This window comes from Orcinus orca, chromosome 6 (assembly GCF_937001465.1).
Source record: "Orcinus orca chromosome 6, mOrcOrc1.1, whole genome shotgun sequence".
Taxonomy (NCBI): domain Eukaryota; kingdom Metazoa; phylum Chordata; class Mammalia; order Artiodactyla; family Delphinidae; genus Orcinus; species Orcinus orca.
This window is the reverse complement of record NC_064564.1, coordinates 101374258-101399290: the sequence shown is the minus strand read 5'-3', so window position 1 is coordinate 101399290 and position 25033 is coordinate 101374258. Positions and strand designations below refer to the sequence as shown.

At 48.7% G+C, this 25033-nt stretch overlaps 1 protein-coding gene across 4 annotated transcripts in view; it reads left to right on the top strand.

The window, feature by feature from the left end:
• The first annotated feature begins 12163 nt into the window (after positions 1–12163).
• WHRN (whirlin) overlaps positions 12164–25033 on the top strand; it is an 88647-nt gene continuing 75777 nt past the window's right edge. For all 4 annotated transcript variants that reach the window (XM_012532840.3, XM_004269301.4, XM_049711021.1 and 1 more), the window contains exon 1: positions 12164–13651. In XM_012532840.3, coding sequence (XP_012388294.1) covers positions 13031–13651 — 621 coding nt within the window. In that variant the 5' untranslated portion in view covers positions 12164–13030. The remainder of the gene's footprint in view (positions 13652–25033) is intronic.

The window sequence follows — 25033 nt, the reverse complement described above, 5'->3', positions numbered from 1 at the left end:
ACTAGAGATTGCCAAGTAGTCTTCCACAGTAGTCGTGCCAATTTACACTCCCACCAGCCCTGTAGGCGGTACCTCTTGCACCATACTCTTGCCAATACTTGGTAATGTCAGATATTTTGATTTTTGCCAATCTGATGGTGTGAAATGATGTCTCGTTGTTAATCAGCAATTCCCTGCTCTCAAACGAGGTGGAACCTCTTTTCTGACTTTTGTTGGTTGAACGGGGTTTCTGCAAAACAAATGACACCCTCGGTCAGGTTTGCATTTCTCCACCTTCACAATACAGCAGACCCCCACTCATTCCTTAAGCTGCATGAAGAAGCTTGGCTTCGATTCCACAGCACCTTCTCCAACCAACTCTCTTCACCTGCCTTCTCCTTTAAGATTCAGCTCAATAAAAAAAGAAAAAAAAGAAAAAAAAAAAGATTCAGCTCAGCCACTGTCTTCTGTAGCAAGTCTTTCCTGACTTGCAGCCCCCATGTCGGGCTAGGTGCCCGTTCTGTGCCACGGTCACCTTCTCCCTGAACACCCACCTCATTGTAGTGTAACTGTCTAAGTCCCTTCTTGAGCAAAGGTCAGGGGAACAGGAATCCACTACCAAGCCTCCTTTTCTAGGACTTGCCCTCTCAGCTCAGTGCTGGGCCCTGGGTGGCCTCCATCCTAAACAGCTTTCTGAGGAGAGGGGTCAAAAGGGCAAATTTGAATTCACATGCCTTGAGACCATTTATCTTCACCTCTGTTTGCTGTCTTGAAGGTTTATAGAGGGCTTCCAAGTTCATCATCTCATTTTGATTTAACAATAATAACAATAACATATTAACTGAATTAATTATTATTATGTTTATGTGGCATTTACTGAGGACTAACCATGTGGAAGTCACTGTGCTTATCACGTTACATGCATTGACTGACTGAACCCTCAAGAAGACCACACAGGGAAGGCAGGTAAGATGTGTATGTCCATTTTATAGACACAGAAACTGAAGCTTTCAGAAGCAGGTGAGTCAGGGTTTAATCCAAGGTCAGTCTGACTCTATGGCCTGTAGGAGCCATACTGCATCAATGAACCTGAGAGCAAGACCCAGAGAAAGGGAAATTGTCCCTGAAAACCTTCCATGAACTTCCACTGCTCACCCCTCATCCTCCCCTCACCTCGTTTAATCTGAGGTGGGTGGGAATGATCATCCTCAGTTTACTCCCACTGTGAAAAGTGAAGCAATTCAGCCACTTACTCCTGGTCCACGGTGAGGCAATAGCGGAGCCAGGACTCAGGATGGAATCCTGAATCTGGATCTTCAGTGCCCAGTGCCTGTCCCCCACTACACTTTTGCTGCTCAGGTGAGGGTCCAGGCACCATGGCACTGGAATCACCCGGGAGCCCGTGAGAAGCACAGAACCCCGGGTCCCATCTCATCTCATCTCATCAACTGAGATCTGCACTGTAACAGGTGCCTGGGAGATTCCTGTGCGTGTCGAAGTGTGAGAAGTCCTGCCCATACCAGGCTGCTTGAATTTGAGTCCCTCCGCCACCTGTCTTAGGGAAGGACCCTGAGCAAGTCGTCATACCCTTTCAACTTCAGTTTCCCATCTCTAAAACGGGGAGAGTCAAACACTATAACACTTGAGGCACAGCAACTTTAAATAATTGTTATTAACCATGTGTATTAGTTTCCTATGCCTGCTGTGACACATGACCACAAAGTGAGTGGCTTAAAAGGACAGAAATTTCTTCTCTCCTGGTTTGGAGGCCAGAAGCCCCAAACCAAGGCGTTGGCTGGGTGGGTTCCCTCTGGATGCTCTGAGGGAGGATCCATTCCATGCCTTTCTCCTAGATTCTGGTGGCTGCTGGCAACCCGTGGTATTCTTGGCTGCTGTCAGCTTAACTCCAACCTCTGCTTTAGTCCTCTCCTGGCCTCCGTTCATGCCTCTGGGTGCCAAGCCTCCCTCTTTTCTCTCTTATAAGGACACTAGTTATTGGATTTAAAGCTCACCTTCAGGATGATCCCATCTCAGCATCTTTAACTTAATTACTTCTGCAAAGACCTTTGTTCCAAATAAGGTCACATTCTGAAGTTCCGGATGCGCATGCATTTGGTGGGGTGGGAGGGACACTCTCCCCCCCACTACAGCCTGTTTTGTGTAGATTAATTGCAAGAATAGTCCCAGTTGTTCCCTTCCCTGTATCCATGCCCCTTGCAATGTGACTTTGCAGTTCTTCTCATTGGAAGGCAGAGTCTAAACCCCTTCCCCCCCAACCCCCCCGCCCGCCCCGCCCCGCACCTTGAATCTGGACGGGCCTTGTGACTTGCTTTGCCAACAGAATGTGGTGGCAATGTGGTTCTGCACTCTCTCTCTCTCTTGCGTTGCTGAGAGACAGCCAGGTCAGGTCAGCCAACTGGAGGATGAGCCGCCACATGGAGCAGAGAAGAGGCATCCCAGCTGAGGTCAGCACAGCCAGCCAGACTCCAGGTGATCTGCCAGCTGACTGACAGACGCACATGTGACCCTAGCCCAAAGCAGCCACGCAGACTCAGATCAGCAGAACCCCTCCGCCTGACCCCGAGGAAGTATTTATTATTGGATGCCGCTGAAATTTTGTGGTTGGTTGTTATGCAGCATTGTTGCGGCAGTTGATAACTGTTCCATGCTATCGTATAGATAGAAATAAGATAGTATAACAGCATGTTTCAATCTAGTAGCAGTAATCTCAGTAGATTGTTCAGGTCTCCCTAGCATGTAAATTCCATGAGAACAAAGACTTTTTCTGTTTTATTTTCCACTGCATCCCTGCTTCTTAGAATAATGCATGTAATGCATGGCGCTTAGTGTGTATTCAATAAGTGTTTGTTGCATGGATGGACAAAATCCAGGCTCTGCCTCTTGAAGGCTTAGACTCCCAGCCTCAGTTTTCTTGTCTATGAAACAGGGATGATACAGAAAGATGGGAGAGTTGACATGAGTGTTAAATGAGGAAAGCAACAAAATGTACCTGATGCGGAGTAAGCGCTCAGTAAATAGAAGTAAATATTATTTGGAATAGGGAGGTCTTAATCTTTGGGGCTCGTAGACCAGAGAATTTAGAGGAACGGAACATCAATACACACACACAGAAGAAATATGTGCACAATTCCAGGGACTTCACAGACGCACGGAAGCGCAAGCCCCAAGTTAAGAACCCATGATTTAGAGGTATTTATAAATGATCGGTTATTTTTATCATTATGTCCACCGTCAGCAGCACCTCATAAATCTTCAATAAGAAGGTGCTGCTGAATGAGTTAATATTAAAAATGGATCAGCCTTCCCTGAAATGCCTCAGCCAATGACCATCTCAGCCCGTGGGCAGGCTTTCAGGCCCATCACCTGTAAGGAAAGAGCAATGACCTTGGCTTATTCTGACAAGCAAAAACATAGGCACAGAGCCTTTTCCACGTGACCAGCAGAGGCTCCCACAGCTTCCCCGGGCCACATTCTGGGGCTTCAGTTTCCCATCCTCCTCAGAGTTCAGTAAAAAACTCCTTTCCTCCAACTCCCAAATCAGGACAACGTGATTCTGAGATGTAACTGCAGCCTCCTTTTCGCTGCGCTGCCTTTTAATTAGACATCAAGAAGCCCTGGAGATCACACTGCTCCCTCGTAATGGCGTGTTCCCAAAAATTACTGCCATCGGATTAAATTAAGGAAAGGTTATTCAATTGATTCGTCAGGCATATCTCAGTGGTGTTGGGTTAGCATCATGGACTATCTAGCTGTTATTGTTATTTACAGAGCGAGGTGTCAATACACGTCCTTCTGGAAGGTTATTGATGAGACAAACTAGTTCTCATGGAATAGTTAAGAGAGGCTGAGAAATCATAGCTGAAATTGGAACATAAGGATTTTCACCAATCAGACGCAGAGGAAGAAGCATCTAACCTTAGTTGAGAGTATACTATCGTGAACTGAATTGTGTTCCCCCACCCAAATTCATATGTTGAAATCCTAAGCCCAGTACCTCAGAACATAACTATATTTGGAGACAAGGTCGTTGAAGAAGTAAATGTGTTAAAATGAGATCTTTAGGGTAAGCTCTAATCCAGTACGATTTTTGTCCTCATAAGAAGAGGAAATTTGGGCACAGACATGCCCACACAGAGGGAAGGCCATGTGAAGACACACAGAGCAGACAACCATCTACAAGCCAAGTAGAGCGGCCACAAAAGAAACAACTCTGCCGACACCTTGATCTCAGACTTTCAGCCTCTAGAACTGTGAGAAAATAAAGTTCTGTTGTTTAAGCCGCTCAGTCTATGGCACTCTGTTACGGTAGCCCTAACAAACTAACACACATACTGTATACCAGATGAGTGCCTGGCATATACACTTACATTGGATCCTCATTGCATTCTTTACTATCTGCATTTCATGGATGAGGTGACTCACTTGCTCAAGGTCTTACCAGCAGGTGAGTGGCAGAACCAGGATTTGAACCTCGCTCAGTCTGACTCTGCTGCCTGCCACACATTTCTGCATCAGATTGACATGAGGAGAAAGGGCAGTCACTGGCCTGCATGAAGTTTGAAAGTCCCTTCCAATATAAACAGTCTATGGTTTGGTACGCCGTGGAGGTGCAGACATATTTTTAGCAAGCTCTAGTGTCTATCATACCCTTGAAAGAGTGCCACCCTCACTGAGGATTCTTTATGAAAAAGTGTGTAAATCTTCGAGAAATGTTAGAGAAGGTGCCAGATGCTCCTCTAGGAAGAATCGGAATCCACACTGGCAAATTGATGTCTCTCTGTTGCTTTGAGGATACTGTCAAAATCGTCGAGCTCAGCATTCCATGTCCATCATGATTTGCCTCTGCCCACCCCCTTCTCCAGCCGAATCTCTGGCCACAAGCTTGCTGAATCCAACTATGCAGAACTTCCTTGCAGTTCCCTGAACAATTTGCACTCTTTCTTGCCTTGGTGTCTTTGTTCATGCTGTTGCTTCTTCCTAGAGTGTCCTTCCCAGCATGTCTACCTGGTGACCCCTTACTCACCCTCCCAGCGTTACCATTCAAATGTCCCCTCTTTCAGGAGGCCTTCTTGACTTCATCTGGAAGAATCGGGGCTTCCTCCTCTGGGCAGTTGTTACACTTTGTCCATTTTCTATGTGACGGCCGCACCATAAGGTAACCCCCACAATGAGTTACACCCTTTTATAATCCCCTCCCCATCAGTATGGGCAGAACCAGTGACTTGCTTCTAACCAATAGTATATGAAAAGTGATAGGGTGTCACTCCCTTGATTGGGTTACCTTTTATGACAAAGATGATGGGATGGCACTCCTAAGATTACCTTACATTATAGAAGACTCCATCTTAGTAGGCTGGAGAGAGAGAGACTCCCTTGCTAGCTTGGAAGATGTCAGCTGCCATGTGTGGGCCATATGGCGAAAAACTGTGAATGGCAGCTAGAGTCAGAGAGCAGCCCCTAGCCAACAGTCAGCAAAACGGTGGGGTCTTCTATGACACTGTCATGAAAGATAAACTCTGCCATCAACTGAATGAGTTTGAAAGTGGATCCTTCCCTAATCAAGCCTTCGAATGAGAACACAGCCCTGCCAACACCTTGATTGCAGTCTTTTGAGATACTGAGCTGAGGAACCAGATAGACGATCCCCAGACTCCTGACCCATGGAAACTATGAGATAATAAATGTGCATTGTTTAAGCTCCCAAATTTGTTATAATTTGTTACACAGCAATAGATAACTAATACATTCTATTACAACACATAGCCAGTATTATTCTTTATATATTATTCCCAAGTAGATGGGAGCCATGAAAACAAGGACTAGAGTTCAGCTCTTTCAGCCCCACATGGTGCCTGGCACATAGTAGGCACCTGATACATGTTTGTTGAATGAATGAATGAGTATGATTTAAGGCTCCACTTGATTTAAAAAAAAATCTATAATTCTAGGATATTAGAACTCCATGTACTGTTACCTTCATAGATGGTCAATAAGCATATCAAATTTCCAAGGAATAAAGAAGAATGCAGACAGCGGGCATTCTTCTGTAACAGTTATAGATTCTTTGATACAATTTGCCAAGTAAATGTAATAACAATGTCTGCCGAGTGTCTTTGAGGATGGTCAAAGTCAAAGGCAAAAATCACAAAACCTGCCGAAAGGCAGCTAGGACCATTAGCTGCTATGTGAAACCCGGAGGCAAAGAGACGTTAGGAGCCTCAAACCAGTCAGAGGAAGAGTCATCATTCAGCTGTGGAGCCAGAGACAGAATTCTACACCTAAATCTGCTCAGAACCCCCCGAAAACTCTTCATGCCTCCCCCTCGTCCTTGTCTTCCCCTCCCCTTCTCCTCTTCTGCCCTAGGAACAAACACTTAATTCTTAGAGCTAGAAAAGTCTGCTGATCCCTGCCTCCCAAGCCCCTCGTTGTACACATGGCAAGACTGGGGCACGGAGAGAAAGGACTTGGCCAATAATATACAGAGGATCCCAAGGACAGCGTTCTTTTTCAGAATCCCGGAAGACTGAAGTTAAAAATAAAAACACACAAAACAAAAAGTCTGCTTGAGGAGCAGTGAGGAAATGAGGCAATTAACCAGAAATTTAAAGCACCTGGCTATTAAAAACCAAAACGTTTTACAGGATCAATACAGGCAAGGCAAGCTAAGGAGTTATTTTCTGAAAGCAATTCTTAGAGCAGACCGGACCTCCCCTGGTCCCAGGCACTGCACTACCTGCTTTACAAGCATTATCTTCACTAGCCTTCCAACTATTCCTTTTTTTTTATAGCCCTTTCTATAGCTCTTTTTTTTTTTTAATAAATGAAGAAACTGAGGCTCGGAGAGGTGACGCGATTCCTCTAGGGTTATATAAGCTGGAATTATTTAACCAAGTCTGTCTGCAGTACTGATCCTTTGCTGTGATGCTGAAAGAAGGCTCAGAGAGGGGATGCCAGCTGGGGAGCCTTGTCTGGGACCCTCACACCAGGGCTCATCACGCTCCCCTCCAGCCACCCATTAGTAAGTTTGATGCACACAACACGACATCTCCCGAATGTCTGCTCCAGGAGGGCGGGAACCATGGTGGTCTTGTCCTTACTGGATCCCCAGAACAGTTGCCTGGCAGAACAGAGGAGGAGCTAAGGAAAATTTGAATGATGAGTGAATGGACAGAGTGAAGGCATGAATTGATGCCCCAGTTAACCACGTGGCTGTGTGCATGGTAAGGACGTTTTTGCTGGGGGCTTCTCTAATCTGAACCAAGCTGATGTGTGGAGTGAGTGTCCCTGTGTAACTAATATATAATCCTCTGATTAAAGAAGCCCTTCCAGACCTCATAGCAATCGGATTACACAAGCACTCCTGATAAAGTCAATTCCACCGCTCTGCCTCTTTCCAGCCCACAGATCAGCTCCCTGCCATTTATTATTGCCATCAGAGTTTGCTGTTTCCCCAAAGCTGTGTGAGAGAAATCAGCCGCAATCTCATCTGTCTTAAGACAAGGTACAGTGAGAACATGTAGTGGGCAAGCGTGGTGGGTGGTTAACAACACAGACTTTGGGGAAACCACTTCATAGCCTAGACACTCAGTTTCCTCATCTGTGAAGTGGGGATCATAATAATATCCGTTTCACAGGATCCGTTGTGAGGATTAAAAAGAAATAACACCTGTAAAGGGCTTAGCTCTTTGGAAGCATTCAGTAAATTTTCCTTTTAGCTACAAATCAGAAAGCCTGGGACAGACACCTCTAGCTGCCACTGGGACTGTGGACCAGACAATGACCTTCTCCAGCCTTGACGGTCCTATCCGTAACCAAGGGTGGGAGAGGAAGAGAACTAAGGATGCGTTCAACAGTAATTACTGAGCACTTACTATGTGCTTGTCCTGGAGCTGAGCACCCGACACAGAGGTGAAGGAGCTATGGTCCCGTTCTTGAGAGCCTCCCGTGCAGTAAGAGCTTTGACCGAGACAGATGCCAAGCCTTGTGGAAGTGCTTGGTACATGCCAGGCAGGGCGATAAGCACTTTGCATACCTGAGTTCAACTGATATTCATTATAACACTAATGGCAGTGCCACTGGCCCCATTCTACAGGTAAGGGCACTCAGGTGCAAAAGCCCTCCATGACTTGCCCAAGGTCACACAGGCAACAAATTTCAGAGATGGGCTCTGAACCTGGAGATCAACTCTGTGCTCTAACGTCTTTCTAGCACAAACACCCCATGATTCTCCATTACCATGAGACAGACTCTTTGGAGGTTATAGCCAGGCTAAGATAAATACCTGTATCTCTCTTCTTCTCCTGAGGTTTTTGTGCTTTCTCTTTTTCTCGCCTCTCTCTTATCTCCCTGCACTTCCACCAATACTGTCTGCATTATCTACTAGTCATAGAGGCGAATGCGCTCCTTTTCTCTGCTGATACCACCCCCACTGATATTTCAGGGAAGAGATAGGCTGTGGTACTGGAGCAGAAGTGATAACTCCAGTGGCTAACCTTCTTTCTTTAGGGATCCCAGAGCTGGGAGAGGCTCCCTAGGACACCCTACCCCAGATGGCTTTGAGTGTCCTCCTCCTTTGTCCAGACTGAGAGCCCTGGAGGTCCCCCACTCCTCTTCATCTCCATCTCTCTCAATGATATCTTTTTATTAACCCCCTGCTCATTCTCTCCACCATAGAATGTCAGCTTACCAACCAGGAGCCATTAGTGTGTGACTTGTTTTTAAACTCTGACATGCCCAGCCCACCTTGCAAGAAATGTGGTCTTTATGCCGCTCGCATAGGGTACCTTTTAGCGTCTTCAAACCAAACACCTGAGAGGCTGCACAGCACAGTGACTGAGTAAGAACTCTGGAGCCAGATGGCCTGGGTTCAAATCCCAACTCTTTCATCAGCTACCGCTGTAACCTTGGGGATAGTCATGTCCCTACATCTCGGTTTTCTGTCTGTTTTACCAGAATGATGATGATGGTTGTGGTAGTGGTGGTGGTAGTATCTCTCTTTACAGAATAATTGGGAGGCTGAGTGAGTTAAAATTTTTACAAATGTTTAAAACAGGGTCTGGCACTCAATAAACATTAGCTATATTTTTCTATATGTCCCATGGGAAATGCATCTCCAATGAAATTAACCTCTATTGTCTTCTCAGGATACATTCCAGTAGATAAGAGGGAAGGGGAGAAGCTCCAAATGACTATGAAATAGAAAAAGGATTTCAAAAAGTTCCATAGAAAAGAGGAGAAACTAACAACGTTAGGCGAACCTATGCGCTGCATCGTGCTTTCACTTACTGCACAGGACGTGGTATTTACAGCTGTGCTCTGGAGACGCAGGGAAGGTTTAGAAGCTTCATTTTACAGATGAGCAGGGAAGCCATTTGCCATGGGTCTCTCAACTAGTAAAGGGACGTTCTGAGGTTGGAATAATGGTTTTCTGCCCAATATCCAGTGTGCAATTCGATATGTTGTCCCTTGGTTAAAGCAAAAGCACATGAGAAATAAACCACCAAAAATCCCGTTCAACACAAAGCACTTCTGAGTTGAATACAATTCACTCTTCTTCCCTCTGTCTTTTCAACTGCTCCAGTCCAAGTTTCCAGGAGTATCCACAGGAGAAGGGCATTGATTTGCCAGAGTTGGGTAACAATAATGGACTATATTAAAAGTGGCTTTGGTGAAGACAGCCACGGGAAGCCTGCAGCGGACACAGGAGAATTCTGTTTTCCTTCTGAAGAGGGCAGTATGCAACCAAAGCCAGGTCTGCTCACGTACTCAGGGTTTCCTTCCAGGTCTTGAAGGCTGGAGGCAGTGCAGCCCTCAGAAGTGCAGGCATCTTGGGTTTCCAAGAGCTTATTTCTGAACGACAAACACATCTTCAGACATGAGATAGGATTCTTGAGGTTTGAGCACAGTTACACACTGCCTCGCATCCCAGGGTACCTAGTGCAAACTGATACGAAGGAGGTCACGCAAGATGGCTGGAAGAAACCCCAATGAGTTCTTTTTCCATGTTCTTGCACTTGTCTGCCCCCCAAATTGGCCTCTATGACATTAAACAATAGCACAGCATCCCAGATGGTCTCTGATGTTTGCAGAAGGAAGCGTTTCTTTTTCAACTAAGACCTGTGTTCAGCAGTAGCTTCTGCTGCCTGAAGCAAAACACCTTCTTGCAAATATCCTCTGCACAGAAATAAAATGTTGGGAATGGGGATCTTAGCTCCTGGGATGCATTTATCAAGCCAATCACAATAATTATAATTAGAACACAAAGTAAGCGAAAGCTTAGCATGAAATACATTTGCAGAAAACCTGAACTGCATACAATGAAGCCCTGCCTGGTGGCATTTTGAGGTTTGCCATTAATATATTTTGGGGGTGAGGGAGATTGCTTTTTTTCTTAAATACCTTTGGCTAGTTACGTCAAGGCTTCAATGGCAGTTAAGAAGGAGAAAGAAAGATACACATCATTAACTGCTGTAACAGAGCTGTCAGATGCATGTCCAAGACACTGGCTGTTTAAGACACCCTCTCAAACATGTTCACTGGGCATTAATTTAATCAAGCTCTGTTTTAGGGAAATGAAGAAGAGAAATGACAATCTGGGGAGAATAATATAACTTCAATTCCTAGCCTCAGTTCTGGGAATGCACTAAGCTAACAGGGTACAAAATCCCTCCATGTTTCCCCATTGTCCAAAAAAGAAAATCCATTCCCTTCATTCAGGTGTCACCTCTTTGATTGATAAAGTCCTTACCATTTTCTTCTCCCATAAACCTGGGCTGTCTCAGCCATTACAACACTTATCATACTGGTTTTTACCTTAATTTATGTGGTCTTTCTTCCCTGCTAGACTAACTTCCTTGAGGTAAGAGATTTCATTTTTTTAATTGGGGTCTCCAACACTCAGCACAAGATCCAGGACAGAATAGGTGATTGGAAAATGGTGAATGCAGACTGATCAAATAAGTAAATGAATGAAGCAATGCTCCATCCTTCTGGGTCCAGCTCAAACCTACTCCTTCAGGTGACACCCCATCTCTCCCTCTCCCAGATAGAAGTCAGGTGGTTCTAGAATGGCAATTCCAGAATATTTGTAGGGAAAATATGTCTTTCTGTAGAAGATAGATTAGGAGAGACAATTCAGGTTGGAGGGGATGTGTGCGAGGTAGGGGTGTGTGTGTGTGTGTGTGTGTGTGTGTGTGTGTGTGTGTTGAGGTCACTACTGGGCTCCTTAGAAAGCCACCTCTGAATAAAAGCACAGGCTTCCCTTAGATTGTATTGGGGGGTGACGGGGATGAGAGTCTCTAAACCAGCCTTGGAGTATCTTCCCATTTGTCTTGGTATGGGAAGGCATAGAATACTTTTTTCCCAACCCACTTCATACACATTTTTAAAAAATGTTTATTTTGAAATAATTGTAGATCCACATGCAGTTGTAAGGAATAATACAGACATCCCATATGCCCTTCACTCGGTTTCTGCCAGTGTTGACAAGATCACAACCCTGATCCTGACATTGATACAATCCACCCACCTTATTCCCGTATCTCCAGTTTTCTATTTTATCTGCATGTGTGTGTGTTGTGTCCACTTTTTATTTGTGAAAACGTTTTTCCCATCTACTGGAGATCGGGCAGGGGTCCAGTCTGATCTATCCCTGCACTGGAGTTGGCTCCTGCAGACACCAGTATATGCTTGAAGAGATAGGTTTCTTGCACACAGTAGGTGCCCAACAATCGTCCGCATAAACACAGGAACTTGAATGTTAGTGTGTGCAGAAAGGGACCGCGAGCTCTCAAGGTGAAAATTGAGCCTGAAGCATTCAGTATTTTAGGGTCAAAAAGTTGGTTAATCCCCGCCCCCCCCCAGTTGTGAATTAGCTAGTTTGCTAGCTGCACCAAAGCGATCCTGACGAACAGGCTTCGATCGCGGAAAAGCAGTTTTTGAGGTCCAGGCCCCCGGCCCGCAGCTGGAGAAGTGGGGGGACTCGCATTATCTTTCCACCCCTACTCCCACTTTCACCCCTTTCTTCCCTGGGGTTGGACTGTTTCACCCCGTCTCCAGGCAACCGCCAGGCGCGAAGCCGGACGTCATTTCCTGAAGAGCCCGCGTGGGGGAGGGGGCGGGAGAGGGCGGGAGAGGGGGAGGGGCAAGGGGGCGGGGCCAAGACTGGGCTGGCGAGAGCGACGGCGTCGGAACTCGCTGGAATATCGGCCCCGGGGCTGCTCAACAGTTCTCAAAGTCCCGGCTCGCGGCCGCGCGGCTCCGTCTGCGCGCGGGGGTTCGGGGGGCGCAGGGGTCCCCGGGCTGCTGCCTCCCAGGGCTGCCCCGGACATGCCCCGCACCCCCTGCCGGACGCCCGTGCGGCTCCATCAGCTGCGATTCGGGGGGCTCTGGGACTAGAGCGCCCCCCACCCCAACTTATGACTTTGGGGTCCCCCAGCCCGAGAGGAACGGGCGGCCCGGCTGGGGGAGCCCCGGGCATGGTGTGACGGGGCGGTCAGCTTTGCTGGGCACCCCCCCACCCCACTGCAGCCACCCGTCGTCTCTGTGCCCTCCAGAATGTAGCTGCTCTCTCCGCGTCCCCCCGGACTCCAGCCGCAGTAGCCGCGACCTCAGGGCTCCAGCCGCCAACTCCTTGTCCCTTGGAACCCCGCCGCCGTCTCCGCCTTGCCCGGACTTCAGCCGCTGTCTCCGCGTCCTCTGGACTCCAGCCTCCGTCTCTGCGCCCCGAGGACTCCAGTTTCGCGACCCCCTCCGTCTTCGCGCGCCCGGACTCTAGCACTGGTCTCCGCGATACCCCCAGGATTCAGGCACTGTTTCCGTGCCCACCCCCCGCCCCGCCCAAGCCCAGACTCCGGCAGCCGTCTCTGCGTCTCCCAGGATCCATCCCCTGTCTCGGCGTCCCCCCAGCTCCCAAACCCAGACTCCGGCTGCGATCTCCGCGCTCCCGGGGATCCAGCTGTCGCGCCAGTGCCAGCGAGTGCAGCGGCTGCCCCACCGCGCGCCCCGAGTCCGCCCGGCCCTCGGCGGGGAGATGAACGCGCAGCTGGACGGCCTGTCGGTGAGCTCGTCCTCTACCGGCTCGCTGGGCTCCGCGGCCGGGGCGAGCGGCGGCGGCGGGGGCGCGGGGCTGCGACTGCTGTCTGCCAACGTGCGCCAGCTGCACCAGGCGCTGACGGCGCTGCTGAGCGAGGCGGAGCGGGAGCAGTTCACGCACTGTCTGAACGCCTACCACGCGCGCCGCAACGTCTTCGACCTGGTGCGCACCCTGCGCGTGCTGCTGGACAGCCCGGTCAAGCGGCGTCTGCTGCCCATGCTGCGGCTGGTCATCCCGCGCTCTGACCAGCTGCTCTTCGACCAATACACTGCCGAGGGTCTCTACCTGCCCGCCACCTCCTCCTACAGGCAGCCCACCTGGGGCGGCCCCGACGGCGCGGGGCCCGGGGAGGTGCGCCTAGTGAGCCTGCGGCGCGCCAAGGCCCACGAGGGCTTGGGCTTCAGCATCCGCGGGGGCTCGGAGCATGGCGTGGGCATCTATGTGTCGCTGGTGGAGCCAGGCTCTCTGGCCGAGAAGGAAGGGCTGCAAGTCGGGGACCAGATTCTGCGTGTCAACGACAAATCCCTGGCCCGGGTGACCCACGCTGAGGCCGTCAAGGTAGGGCTCTGGTTTGGGGGTGAGTACGGGACAGAGTGGCGAAGCTCCTCATATTGGCATTAAGTCCATGCTGTGTGTCCTTAGGCAAATCGCTTGACCTTTCTGGGTCCCGTTTTTCTTAAAAGTATTTCTTTAAAACAGGAACATCTAGTTTTTTGAGCAAATAGATGCCAGGCACTTGGGATATAGTGATGGGCAAAACGGACATGGACCCTGCCTTCATGGGGCATAAAGGCTAGCGCGTGGGAGACAGGCATTATCAAATACTTAGGCAAATGTGTGATTACAAAGTGCGAAAGAGGCTCTGGGTTCTTATGAGCATTGAAAGAGAGAAGGTCTCTGCTTGGCATATATAGTCAGTTATCAGTGGGTGACCTCCCCTTCTGCTGTTGTTATTCTCATTATTCTCTAGGCTTTTGCCCCTGAAAGGAAGTTTTGTTAGCTTCAGAGTGGTCCAGGGAGGCTGGTCTGGTGACCCACAGAGTTCTGGCCTGACCCTGCTGTTTATTGAACCAGGCCATGTATCTTGGGACACGTCACTTGCCCCCTCATAACCTCTGGTTCTCACTTGGACTGTGTCTCTAACCTTGTTGGGAAGGAGGCGGCTGCCTGAATGTCAAAAATCAATCCCCCACCCCCTTGAGAGTAGTTGTACTTTTTGTGTCTGTTAATTGAGAAAAATAACCTCCTGACAACTAGTTCTTAGGGATTTAATCATGCTGTTTAAAGGAATGTACATGTTTGCTGGTCTCGTGCCCAGGGCTATTGCAGATCAACTGGAGTATGAGGTGGAGAGCGTTTGGTTTATGTGTGGATTCAGGGATCCCTTGCAGGGGTACACACACCACCACCACCACCACCACCACCACCACCACCACCACCACCACCACCACCACCACCATCACCACCAGCACCACCACCACCAGCACCACCAGCACCACCAGCACCACCAGCACCACCACCACCAGCACCACCAGCACCACCTTTGTGTGCAAGCAGTGAAGGGTTCTGGGGAAAAGGAGCAGTGACACGATCTGCTTCTGCAGGGAAATTGCTTCCCAGGGGATTGGGGCTGCCTGTGACCCAGCTTCTCACCACCCCACCACCCGCCCCTGCCTCGGGTCCCCTCTATGCAGGTGTTTTGGACTCCAGCGGAGGGCTTGCAGGCTGCTGGGGAACGCGTAGGCAGCAGAGGTCCCCAAGCTACTTCCTGTGTCTGTTAATGAACTGTGGCCAGGTGCATCGTGAACCCACTTCCTGACTGTTCACCTGGGGCATGACCATCCTCTGACCTTGGCTTCCCTCATTTGCTTCCTGATCTGTCTGCCCCTCAGGGAGGCCCCTGAGGATTTTAGAAACTTCTTCACTGCTTCTGAAAAAAGACGGATGAGTTTATATTGTTCAGGGGTGCAGCGGACAAAGCTCCTTGTGGGTTTCCTGGCATCCTCCTCTCTGTCTCCTCCCCCCAGCCAATCTCTTCCTGTTATCTGACATTCCACCTATTTATAAAGAAATAGTCCATTAGCCTTTGACCCGAAAAGGTCTGGAGTTCCCAGATGATCCATTTATACTTGAAAGATACTTGATCCAAATGGTCATTTATAAACGTGGATTCAATTTTCGTGGCAGTTTAAAAGGACTCAGGTAGCTTAATCATCACAAGGTGATAGACTTGGGAAAGGCCTCAGGTAACCTGGACTTTCAAAACACTGAGTCTCCCTTCAGTTCCCACCTCAGACTCTGCGGCACCTCTAAGGCTGGAGCTGCTCAGTTGTGAGTTTCCGTTTGGCCCTCCCCCATCTCGTTGATGGCGCTCTGCATCTTCTCCCTGAACGTCCCTCGACTACCCCAAGGTGCTGCTACCCGGTGACTCAGAACAGCACCAGGCCTTCGCTCCTGTGTTTACTCCTGTTGCTTCCAGAGTCAGACCTGAACTCTCTTGGAACAGCTTTTGAAGCTGCTGAACTGCCCTTGCTGGGGGGGGGGGGGGGGGGGCGGGGTGGTGTTGATAGGAGAGAACTGCCCTTGGATGGGTGAGAGCCAGTGCGATCCCGGCAGCTCCTTACCCCTGTCACTTTTCCTGAGCAGGCTGAGGGAACACTTGCCTCTCGGGTGACCCTCTTCCTTCCGGCCAATGCCAGACACATAACTAGCCTGGAACACACCCCTTTGGACCCTCCAGAAGCAACAGGCACACGAGTGCCGCTTTGTGTCACCTTAACTCCGGGGAGAAAGGGGGACGGACTTTCCATGGATGGAATTTAAAACGGAGGAGGCGGAACCTCATCTCTGAGGCCTCAGGAGGGCCTGGGCTTGCAGGATGGGCGGGAGTTTCAGGGACAGTTTAGAACACTTGTAGCTGTTGACACATTTCCACAAAATTAAAGGTGTTAAGTCCCTTAACTGAAAGCCCAAAGAGCCCCTGGCTTCTCTACGAGATACAAACTGCCCTTAACCGGGATTTCTGCACTTCCAGCCCCTCGTTATAAGCTACGGTGCAGGGATTTTAACTTCAGATTTTATTCAAATGGCACCAGTGTTTCTGCTTCTGCCCTTCTTCTGTTCCAGGATATCACGTTGCATTTAGTAGGAGACGTGTTTTCTTTTTTCTTCTTCTTCAATTTTATTTGTTTATTTCATTTGTTTATTTTTTGCTTCCTCCCACAGTTTTATTGAAGTATAGCTGGCAAGTAAAAATTGTATGTATTTAAGGTATACAATGGGATATTTGATACACCTTTATATCGCAAAATGATTACCACAACTAAGCTAATTCACATACCATCACTTCACAGTTACTTTGTTTTCATGATAAGAACACTTAACATGTACTCGCTTAGCAAATTTTAAGAATACAGTTCAGAATTATTAACTGTAGCCACCGTGCTGTGCATTAGATCCTTAGAACCTACTCATCTTATAACTGGAATTTTTACCAGTATCTCCCCTTTCCCCCACCCCCAAACCCTGGCAACCACTATGCTACTCTCTACTTTCATGAGGTCAACGTTTTTAGATTCCACTTATAAGTGAGATCATGCAGTATTTGTCCTTCTGCGTCTGGCTTATTTTGCTTGGTATAATGTCCTCCAGGTTCATCTGTGTTGTCACAGATGGCAAGATTTGCTTTTTTAAATGGCTGAATAATATTCCATTGTATATAGATATGCGCCACCTTTACTTTCTCCCTTCATCTGTCAGTAGACACTTAGGTTGTTCCCATGTTTTGGGTATTGAGGAGATATGTTTTCGATCTTGAAATCTTTATTTTTCCTCTGCAGGTAGAAAGTGGGGAAAGATCCTCTGAGCTTCTCAAAGGAGAGATTAATTGTGTGTGCGTGTGTGTGTGTATAAAGAAAATTAAATTTTAGGAATCAAATTCCTTAAGAGTTGATGAATCAGAGAGGGTCACCTTCTCTCAGTGAACAGAGGAGATTGAGTATACAAGGGTTCTTCCACTTCTCTTCTGACAAATCAAGTATCCATTGTTAGGGCAAGTTCAGTGAGGATTTTATCCTCTGTCTGATGGGGCTCCCATCCCTCTCTTGAAGACTATTTGCTAAATCAGCAGGGACAGGTGCGGATAAGGCAAGCCATTTACTATTTGCATTATGTTGAAACGTTTGATTTTTGAAAAGTCTATCTTGAACGAACAGGAGCCAAGCTAATAATAATAACAAAGTATTTTGTTATTTGAATTTTTGAATTCAAATGTTCAAAATGTTATTTTGAATCTTTGAATTCAAAGATTTTCAGCCAAAAATGCTTGATAAATTGGCCAGGAAGTCCACAGGCCAGGGATGTTGGACTCTGCTGCACATTTGTCGTGTGACCTTGGGCCAGTCACTGACTCTCCACGGGTCCTAGGGTGGATGAGCCAGGGCTGCCCAAGGTCCCTTGCAGTTCAGACAGTCTGTGATTTGCTCAGTATGTACTACACAGAGGCGTTTAGAATGTCTAATCCGGTGTTTTCTTGTTCTTTTGGAATTGATTTCGTTTATCGCAGAGTAAAGAAAGTTGGCTAACGATTGGGAGACAAGAATCTTGGCACTCTTGGGTAGCCTCCTACCAAATCAAGAAATTGATGGCTTATACACTGTGCTGACAAGAACTTGACTGCTGTCCCTCACCCCAAGAACACTAACCCTTGTGCCATTCCAGAGTACATGAGAACACGACAACAGGACTGTGGCATGCCCAGCACCACCCTGGGAGCATTCAAAATCAAATTCACTTTCTGAGTGAATTTGCTTTCTGAGTCCCTGATTCTTCCGGTAGCAGAATGCGGGGTATCCACGTGCCGCCGGGATGTGTGTGTATGGATGCGTGTGTTTCATCTCGATAAAAATTAAACGGCTTCATTACAGTCTCTGAATCCTCCCAGGTACATCCAAGGAGCATATTAGAATTTGAAACGTTCCAGAAGTTTAAACCAGTGGCTGGCCCTTTCATTTAATTAGAGTTATCACACCCTCCTTTCCTTTGCATAATAACCCGGGAAGAATCTGTCTGTATTAAATATAAGTTATTGTATTTGGTCTGGCACATTCTAAATGACACATTTGTCATCTTCCCATTGTACATGGTTGGCTGAAGCCATTACAAATTATTACCACTTCCAACTTTGTGTCTGAAACACAGCTCCTCCTCCCCTGTCTCATTCCTGTCTTCCAATTTGGAAACCATGGGTAATGTGTTCGTGGGGACACACAGGCTTTCCTCTGGCTCCGCACTCATTCTTGGGTCCTCTGAGTCCTGCCAGCAATGACATGTTGAAAGCTCACTATTAATAAAACCTTTATTGAATAAATGTTTGGTTGCTGGGCCCACAGCGTGATGCAGTACCTTGAGAGGGTGCATTTCTTTAATTTAGTCTTGTGTATTTATCTGACTCAAGCAGATCCTCAAGGTTTTAGAAAATGATGGTGCCTTTCACCTGGTTATTTACGGTTCAAATCAAAGAAGCATTTTCTAGGGTGGAAGAGAATGCCTTTATTTGTTTTTTTCAGGATTGATATTTTTATCGTAGAAGATTCCTGCCTCCTGCCTTTAAGCTGGACGGGAAAGAGGTGTAGAATCACTCCAGCGCTAGCTTCATGTTTCTCCCCCTCCCCCTCCCGACAAACCCAGTTGTTTATTACCTGCCGTAGATTCATCATTTAGATGGAGCTACAGAGATAAGTAGGATCCTTTAACCCCCGACCAATTGGATTTTGTGCGCGGTGCTGCTTCCCACCTCCGCCTTTCTTCAGCCACAAGACACCCGGTCTGTACGCACCTGTCAAGTGCACGCAGCCCCTTGCCTGCCTGTCGGCTCGTGCTTGCCGCACATGTGCATTTCCTCCTGAGTCATAATCCCGCCCCCCCCCCGCCCCCCTTCAAAGGGCTTTGCACTAAAGCAGGCGTTCCTGGGGATTAGGCTCCAACTGGCTTTCCAGCAAGGTTCTTTGATGACCTGGAAGGGCAGTGTTTGGTCTCCACGGCCTAGGGACCCCGGACTAGTGCCCAGCAAGGACCAGAGAATCTGATTAGAAGTAATGACACTTCATGGCTAGAGGTAGCTGCAGGCTGCAATACAAATCTTTCAAAGCCGATTCTATTTCTTCCTTTTTTCTTTTTCTTTAAAAACCCCCAAGCAAGAATCTGATGTTAATGTTGAGCTCACACAGACTTCTGATTGCGCCCCAGGGCGGGGCCGCCTTTTCAAGATTCCTGTGCTGCAGACATTTCCATTGTACTTTTACAGCAGGCCAGGTGGAAAGGGTGCAAAGAGCAAGAATCAGCCCCTCCATTTGCTTCCCATGCACTCGGGCATCAGCTGCAGGAGGCAGCACCATGGGGTCGGTGCACTTGTGTCTTAACCTTGCTTTCCGGAACACTACTGGGAAGAGAGGAGGCTGACTTCGTGTGTGTCTACTGTATGCTGGGTGCTTTCTCCCCTCCAGGGAAGGCAGGGAGGTCAGGAGGGTTGTGCCCAAGGAGGTGAAATTGACTAGCCCAGGGTTACCTTTGGGATTAGGAGTTAAGTAGCCCTTTTGCCTTACCTCCCCGCCTGGAACCCAGCCCCAGGGTTATGTACCCGTCCTTCTGGACGGCAATGCCAGCCCCCTGCTGGAAGGCAGGCAGACGGCACATTTTGTGCCTGACATTCAGGGGGCCTTTTAAAAACTATCCAAAGGCTTCATTTTACCAAGTGGGGAGTCTGCTGCTTACATGTCGAGAGAAAGTGGCATCTTTCAGTCCAGCCTGTCGTCAGGCAGAGCCGTTTGTCCGCTGGTGCTCTACGCAGCACTTACCACACCCAGGCCTGTGGCTTGTACTCGGAAATCAGAGATGACCAGTATACAGCCCGTGCCCTCAGGGAGTCACGAGGGGGGACTTGGATCCATCCATGGCCACAGGTCACCAAGTGTTGTTGTTTTTTGTTTTCTTAAATTTATTTATTTATGGCTGCATTGGGTCTTCGGTGCTGCACGTGGGCTTTCTCTAGTTGCAGCAAGTGGGGGCTACTCTTCGTTGTGGTGCCCGGGCTTCTCATTGCAGTGGCTTCTCGTGTTGCGTAGCACGGGCTCTAGGTGCGCGAGGTTCAGTAGTTGTGGTGCACGGGCTCAGTAGTTGTGGCTCGCAGGCTTAGTTGCTCCGCGGTATATGGGATCTTCCTGGACCGGGGATTGAACCCGCGTCCCCTGCGTTGGCAGGCGGACTCCCAACCACTGCGCCACCAGAGAGGTCCCACCACGTGTTTTAAGTGCCGTGACATCTGCATGCATCTGCATCCCTGCCACCCTCTCCAAAGCAGCATCGCCCCCACCCCCCAACTCCTCCATCCTTGTACCCTGCTTTAATTTCCTTCAGCACACTTGTCACTACCAGGACATTTTACTGTTTATCATCTGCCTTCCCCACTTCGAGTAAGCTCCATGAGAACTGAAATTTGACCTGCATTACTCACTGACACACCCCCAGCACCTCCACAGTGCCTGGCACACAGTAGGTGTTTTAATAAATAAATATTTGCTGAATGAATGGAGTGATCTTACTCCCAATACAGTGCGGGTGACTTCAGCATTCCTTGGTTCTTGAGTGGGATTGCTTAAGAAAGTCTGTGGGTTGCAGTGTACTGGGTGCTGGATAGGAAAATCAAGGGAAACCGTAGGCTCTACTGTGTGCTGTACCAGGGAGCTAGTTGTGTGGCTGTGGGCAGATCACGTGACATCTCTGAACCTCAGCTTCAGAACTGTGAAATGGGCAGAGCTACCTCCCACTTGCCTCCTTCCCAGGACGGCTGTAGGGATCAAATGTGTTAATAGGTATGAAAACCTCCTGAATAGGAAACCCTCTAATACCATTTAAGTGAAAGACCTTAAACAAAAGTGTGGTCTGTGACGGTGGGCAATAGCTTTTTGTTTTTTTCTTTTTCTTTTTTCAATAAATTTATTTAGGGCTTCCCTGGTGGCGCAGTGGTTGGGAGTCCGCCTGCCGAGGCGGGGGACACGGGTTCGTGCCCCGGTCCAGGAGAATCCCATGTGCCGTGGAGCGGCTGGGCCTGTGAGCCACGGCTGCTGAGCCTGCGCATCCGGAGCCTGTGCTCCGCGGCGGGAGGGGCCCCAACAGTGAGAGGCCCGTGTACCGCAAAAAAATTTTTTAAAAATTAAAAAAAAAATTATTTACTTTTTATTTTTGGCTGCGTTGGGTCTTCGTTCCTGCACACAGGCTTTCTCTAGTTGTGGTGAGTGGGGGCTGCTCTTCGTTGTGGTGCGCAGGCTTCTGTTGTGGAGCACAGGCTCTAGGTGCACGGGCTTCAGTAGCTGTGGCACGTGGGCTCAGTAGTTGTGGCTCGCGGGCTCTGGAGCACAGGCTCAGTACTTGTGGCGCACGGGCTTAGTTGCTCCGCGGCATGTGGGATCTTCCCGGACCAGGGCTTGAACCCATGTCCCCTGCACTGGCAGGCAGATTCCTTACCACTGCGCCACCAGGGAAGCCCTGGGCAATAGCTTTTTCCAACTCTGCAGCCCAAATTGACCCTAAGAGACCCCTTCAGTTATTTCATTTGTCACTTTGCTTTTAATTTAAAAATCACATTCCCAGAAGCCTGTGTCTGAGATTCCAAAATAGAATCCTTTATGCATTCTGCAGCAATCAATGAACCAATTTCGGGTGAGATGTATCTTCTGGCTTTTTATTATTAAAAAAAAAGAAGAAACACTTCAGGTTTCAAGAGACCTCAACATTTCAGGTGAAGGGCAAGTTCCTGCCAATCACGTGTATGTTTCAAAACTGCTCTATCTGAGAATGCATAAACGTTTTTTTTTTTCTTCCTTTCCAGTCCCAGCCCCTTTGCCTCTTCCCGCTCCGAGAATTTGTGTTCCTTCTGCTGAATTGGCTGTGGTACTGCTTCAGCTGGCAGCCAGTTTCATAGTTATTTTTCCCTTCTACCTGAGTTTTCATAGTATCAGCATCCTCTCAACTTTGAGTGCAAAGCAGATAGAGCAGAGCCTCCCATAAACAAGTCCCAGGCTGTCCTCTTCACAGTACTTTTAGGCTGCAGGCTACAGGGAAGAACATAGTAAAGTGACATCAAAAGTGTGTTTCCAGACACCCAGGTGTTGGGGCCTTAAAAGTGGTGATTCACAAATTAACAAGCCCCCACCCCCAGACAAGTCTTAACCACTCTGAGGTTTGGGAAGCACATGTTTCTTTTGGATTCCACCCCTTCCCCCTTGCCTCCTTTCCTTGCCTCCACCCCCATTTATATCCACATAAAGACTTGATCAGAAAGGTAGATCGAGCCTGTCCCCATCCTTAGCTGTTTCGGAGCACAATTCCAGATGTGCAAGGTCAGCTGATATATTGGAAAATCAAGGGAAGGGAGGTCTGTACCCAAGAGGTAACTTTTGGAGATGGACCTGGGTTCATGTGACAGTGTACTTGGCGGGGACCTTGAGCAACTCCCTTTGCCTCTCTGTGACTCAGACTCCCACACTGGTGAGCCTGGTTCCCTGTCCTTACAAACAGGTCACTGACGCCGTTGCACATCAAAAGTTTGAGAAATAAGGATGTAGAGGTCCCACTGAAAGGATTGAAACGAAAAATGCTATCGACTGAATTTGCTTGGCTTTGAAAGTTTTCCGTTGTGCCTGTTGAAAAACAAAAATTCATTTGGAAGAAAACTCTGGAACTTGGCGCTTTCTGATCCATTGTAGATGTTTGAATTGCACAGTCATTTACTAAATGTAATCCATATTCCCACATAGACAGAGTTTCTTTAAAAATGTAATTGCTCCTATCTGGATGTTGGCATCTGCATTTTCATTTTACAGCAGTAATCAAGCCCAGGGATTGAGTGGAATTTTATGCCCCGACCTCCCTTAAAAATGTCGGGAGGCAAGATAGACGCATGGCCCAGAGGCCAGCGTGTGACAGCCTTGTCCCCCATCAGCTGCATGCCCAACCTTGTTCCCCAGCATCCTTCCCTGTTGGGCGCCCCAGGGGTCCTGACGAGGAGGCCGAGGAGTTAGCTGTTTCCAGAACCCATTTAAGCGATTAATGCAGGTGAAAGTGGTGATTTGACAACACGGGCATCCACACCTTAAAAAAAAAACCCTGTAATTTACTTGAACCACTTCTGCAATGGTGTTCTAGGCTTCATTAAGAGGTTTCTGATTAAGAAAAGAAAAGAGTAGAAAAGTGGTCCAGCTATCAGAAGTTAACCTCCCATGTAGGCAGGGAAGCTCCGCCCAGAAGTCCTTGGGGAGGGGTTTTCCTTCTGCCATTTCCATCCTCCCGGCCCCCGGATGGAGGGTGTGGTGTCCTCTGGTGTGTCTGGGCCCAGCATGACCTTTATGCTTTTCTTCCTCTCTCTTCCGCCTCCCTCTTCTTTCTTCTTGGGTTCCCCAAACCTCTCCCAGATTTTCCCCAACTCTCCTGAACCCTCTCCCGCTTCCAAGAGTCCTTCCAAATCCTGAGATTTTTAAGTCTGCTGGGCAGGTCAGGATGTTCAGATCGCCCACAAATTCCTTCCCCTCTTCCCCCAAATGTCTGTCTCTTCACCCGTCTCCTAGCAGTGTGGTCTCTGAACAGGATCTGTCCTCCCGTTAGTTTATTTATTTTTATGTATAATTTCAGCTCTTCTCTAGTATTAACAACAACTTTATTTGCCCTGGCTCATCTGTGACCCTCTGATGGTACCTCTCCACTCACTTGCAAATCGTGGACATTTCCCAAGTTAGTAACTTGACCTGCCCCTCTTCTCCATGGTCCCCGTTGGGGGTTGCACCAGCGCCGGCGGGGTTAGACTCTCTGGGACTGACCTCTCCCCAGCGGGTCTCGGTGAGGTCTCACTCCTCCCGCACCATCGCCACTGCCGAACCTCAGAGGCCTCCTCGCTGTCTCCCGTCTTGCTCACCTGCCGCCCAGTCCATTCTGCACCCTGGAAGCAGGGTTAACTTTTTAAACTTGGGTCTGATCCAGCCATGCCCTGCCTAGTGCCTTGCACCGGAGCTGGGAGCCCATGGGGCAGAGGCCGAGCTCCTCACCCTGATGTTCGGGCTGCCCATGATCCGATCCCTTTTTACCCACAGACAGTCCTTTTCTCCGGCTGTTCCCAAGTGCAGTTCACAGTTGGCCAGACAAGCAACACGCGCCCTCCTCTGAAACAAGGCTTTGTTTCTCTCTACCCGTTGACATCCATGGCCCCAGGGCATCCTCCCTGCAGTCCTGCCGCCCACCTGCAGCTGCCCCATCCGCGAGAAACCTTCCCTTCTCCCCTCCCCTTCCTCTGGGTAGTGGCCTCCTTCACTCTGTTGTGACACAGGGTATATACTTCCTAGTGTTTTCTTGTGTTGCTCTGTGGACAGTAATAACCTTTGTATATATAAATTCACTTAAACATCACAACAGCCCTGTCAGGTAGGTACCACGTTTATTTGCTTCATTTTGCAAAACTACAAAGAATTTGTCACTTGCCTGTTGTCACAACGATGGAAAGTGGCAGAGTCAGGATTTAAACCCAGATTTTGTCGACTTGAGGGAATGTATCCATCACCCCAGCACCGGAAAGAGGCAACATCCTTCTGTGCTTGAACCTGGGCTCTAGAGCCAGACGCACACTCATAAATATGGCCACATGGGGGGTCTTCTGTGTGCCACCAGGAACTCTGCTCGGGCTTCACACACCGACTCTTCACACAGCCCCCCGGGAGAGGAAACTGAGCATCTGGGAGAGGAAGTGACCTGCACGCAGATGGGAGGTCGCAGGACCCGATTTGAACCCAGGTCTTTCTGCCTCCAAAGCATTGCTCTTGGCCACGGCTCTCGACAGCTTCTGAGAAGCGGGGTGTAAGCCACGGTGCTGGCCAGACCTGGGGTTTAGTAAATGTACAC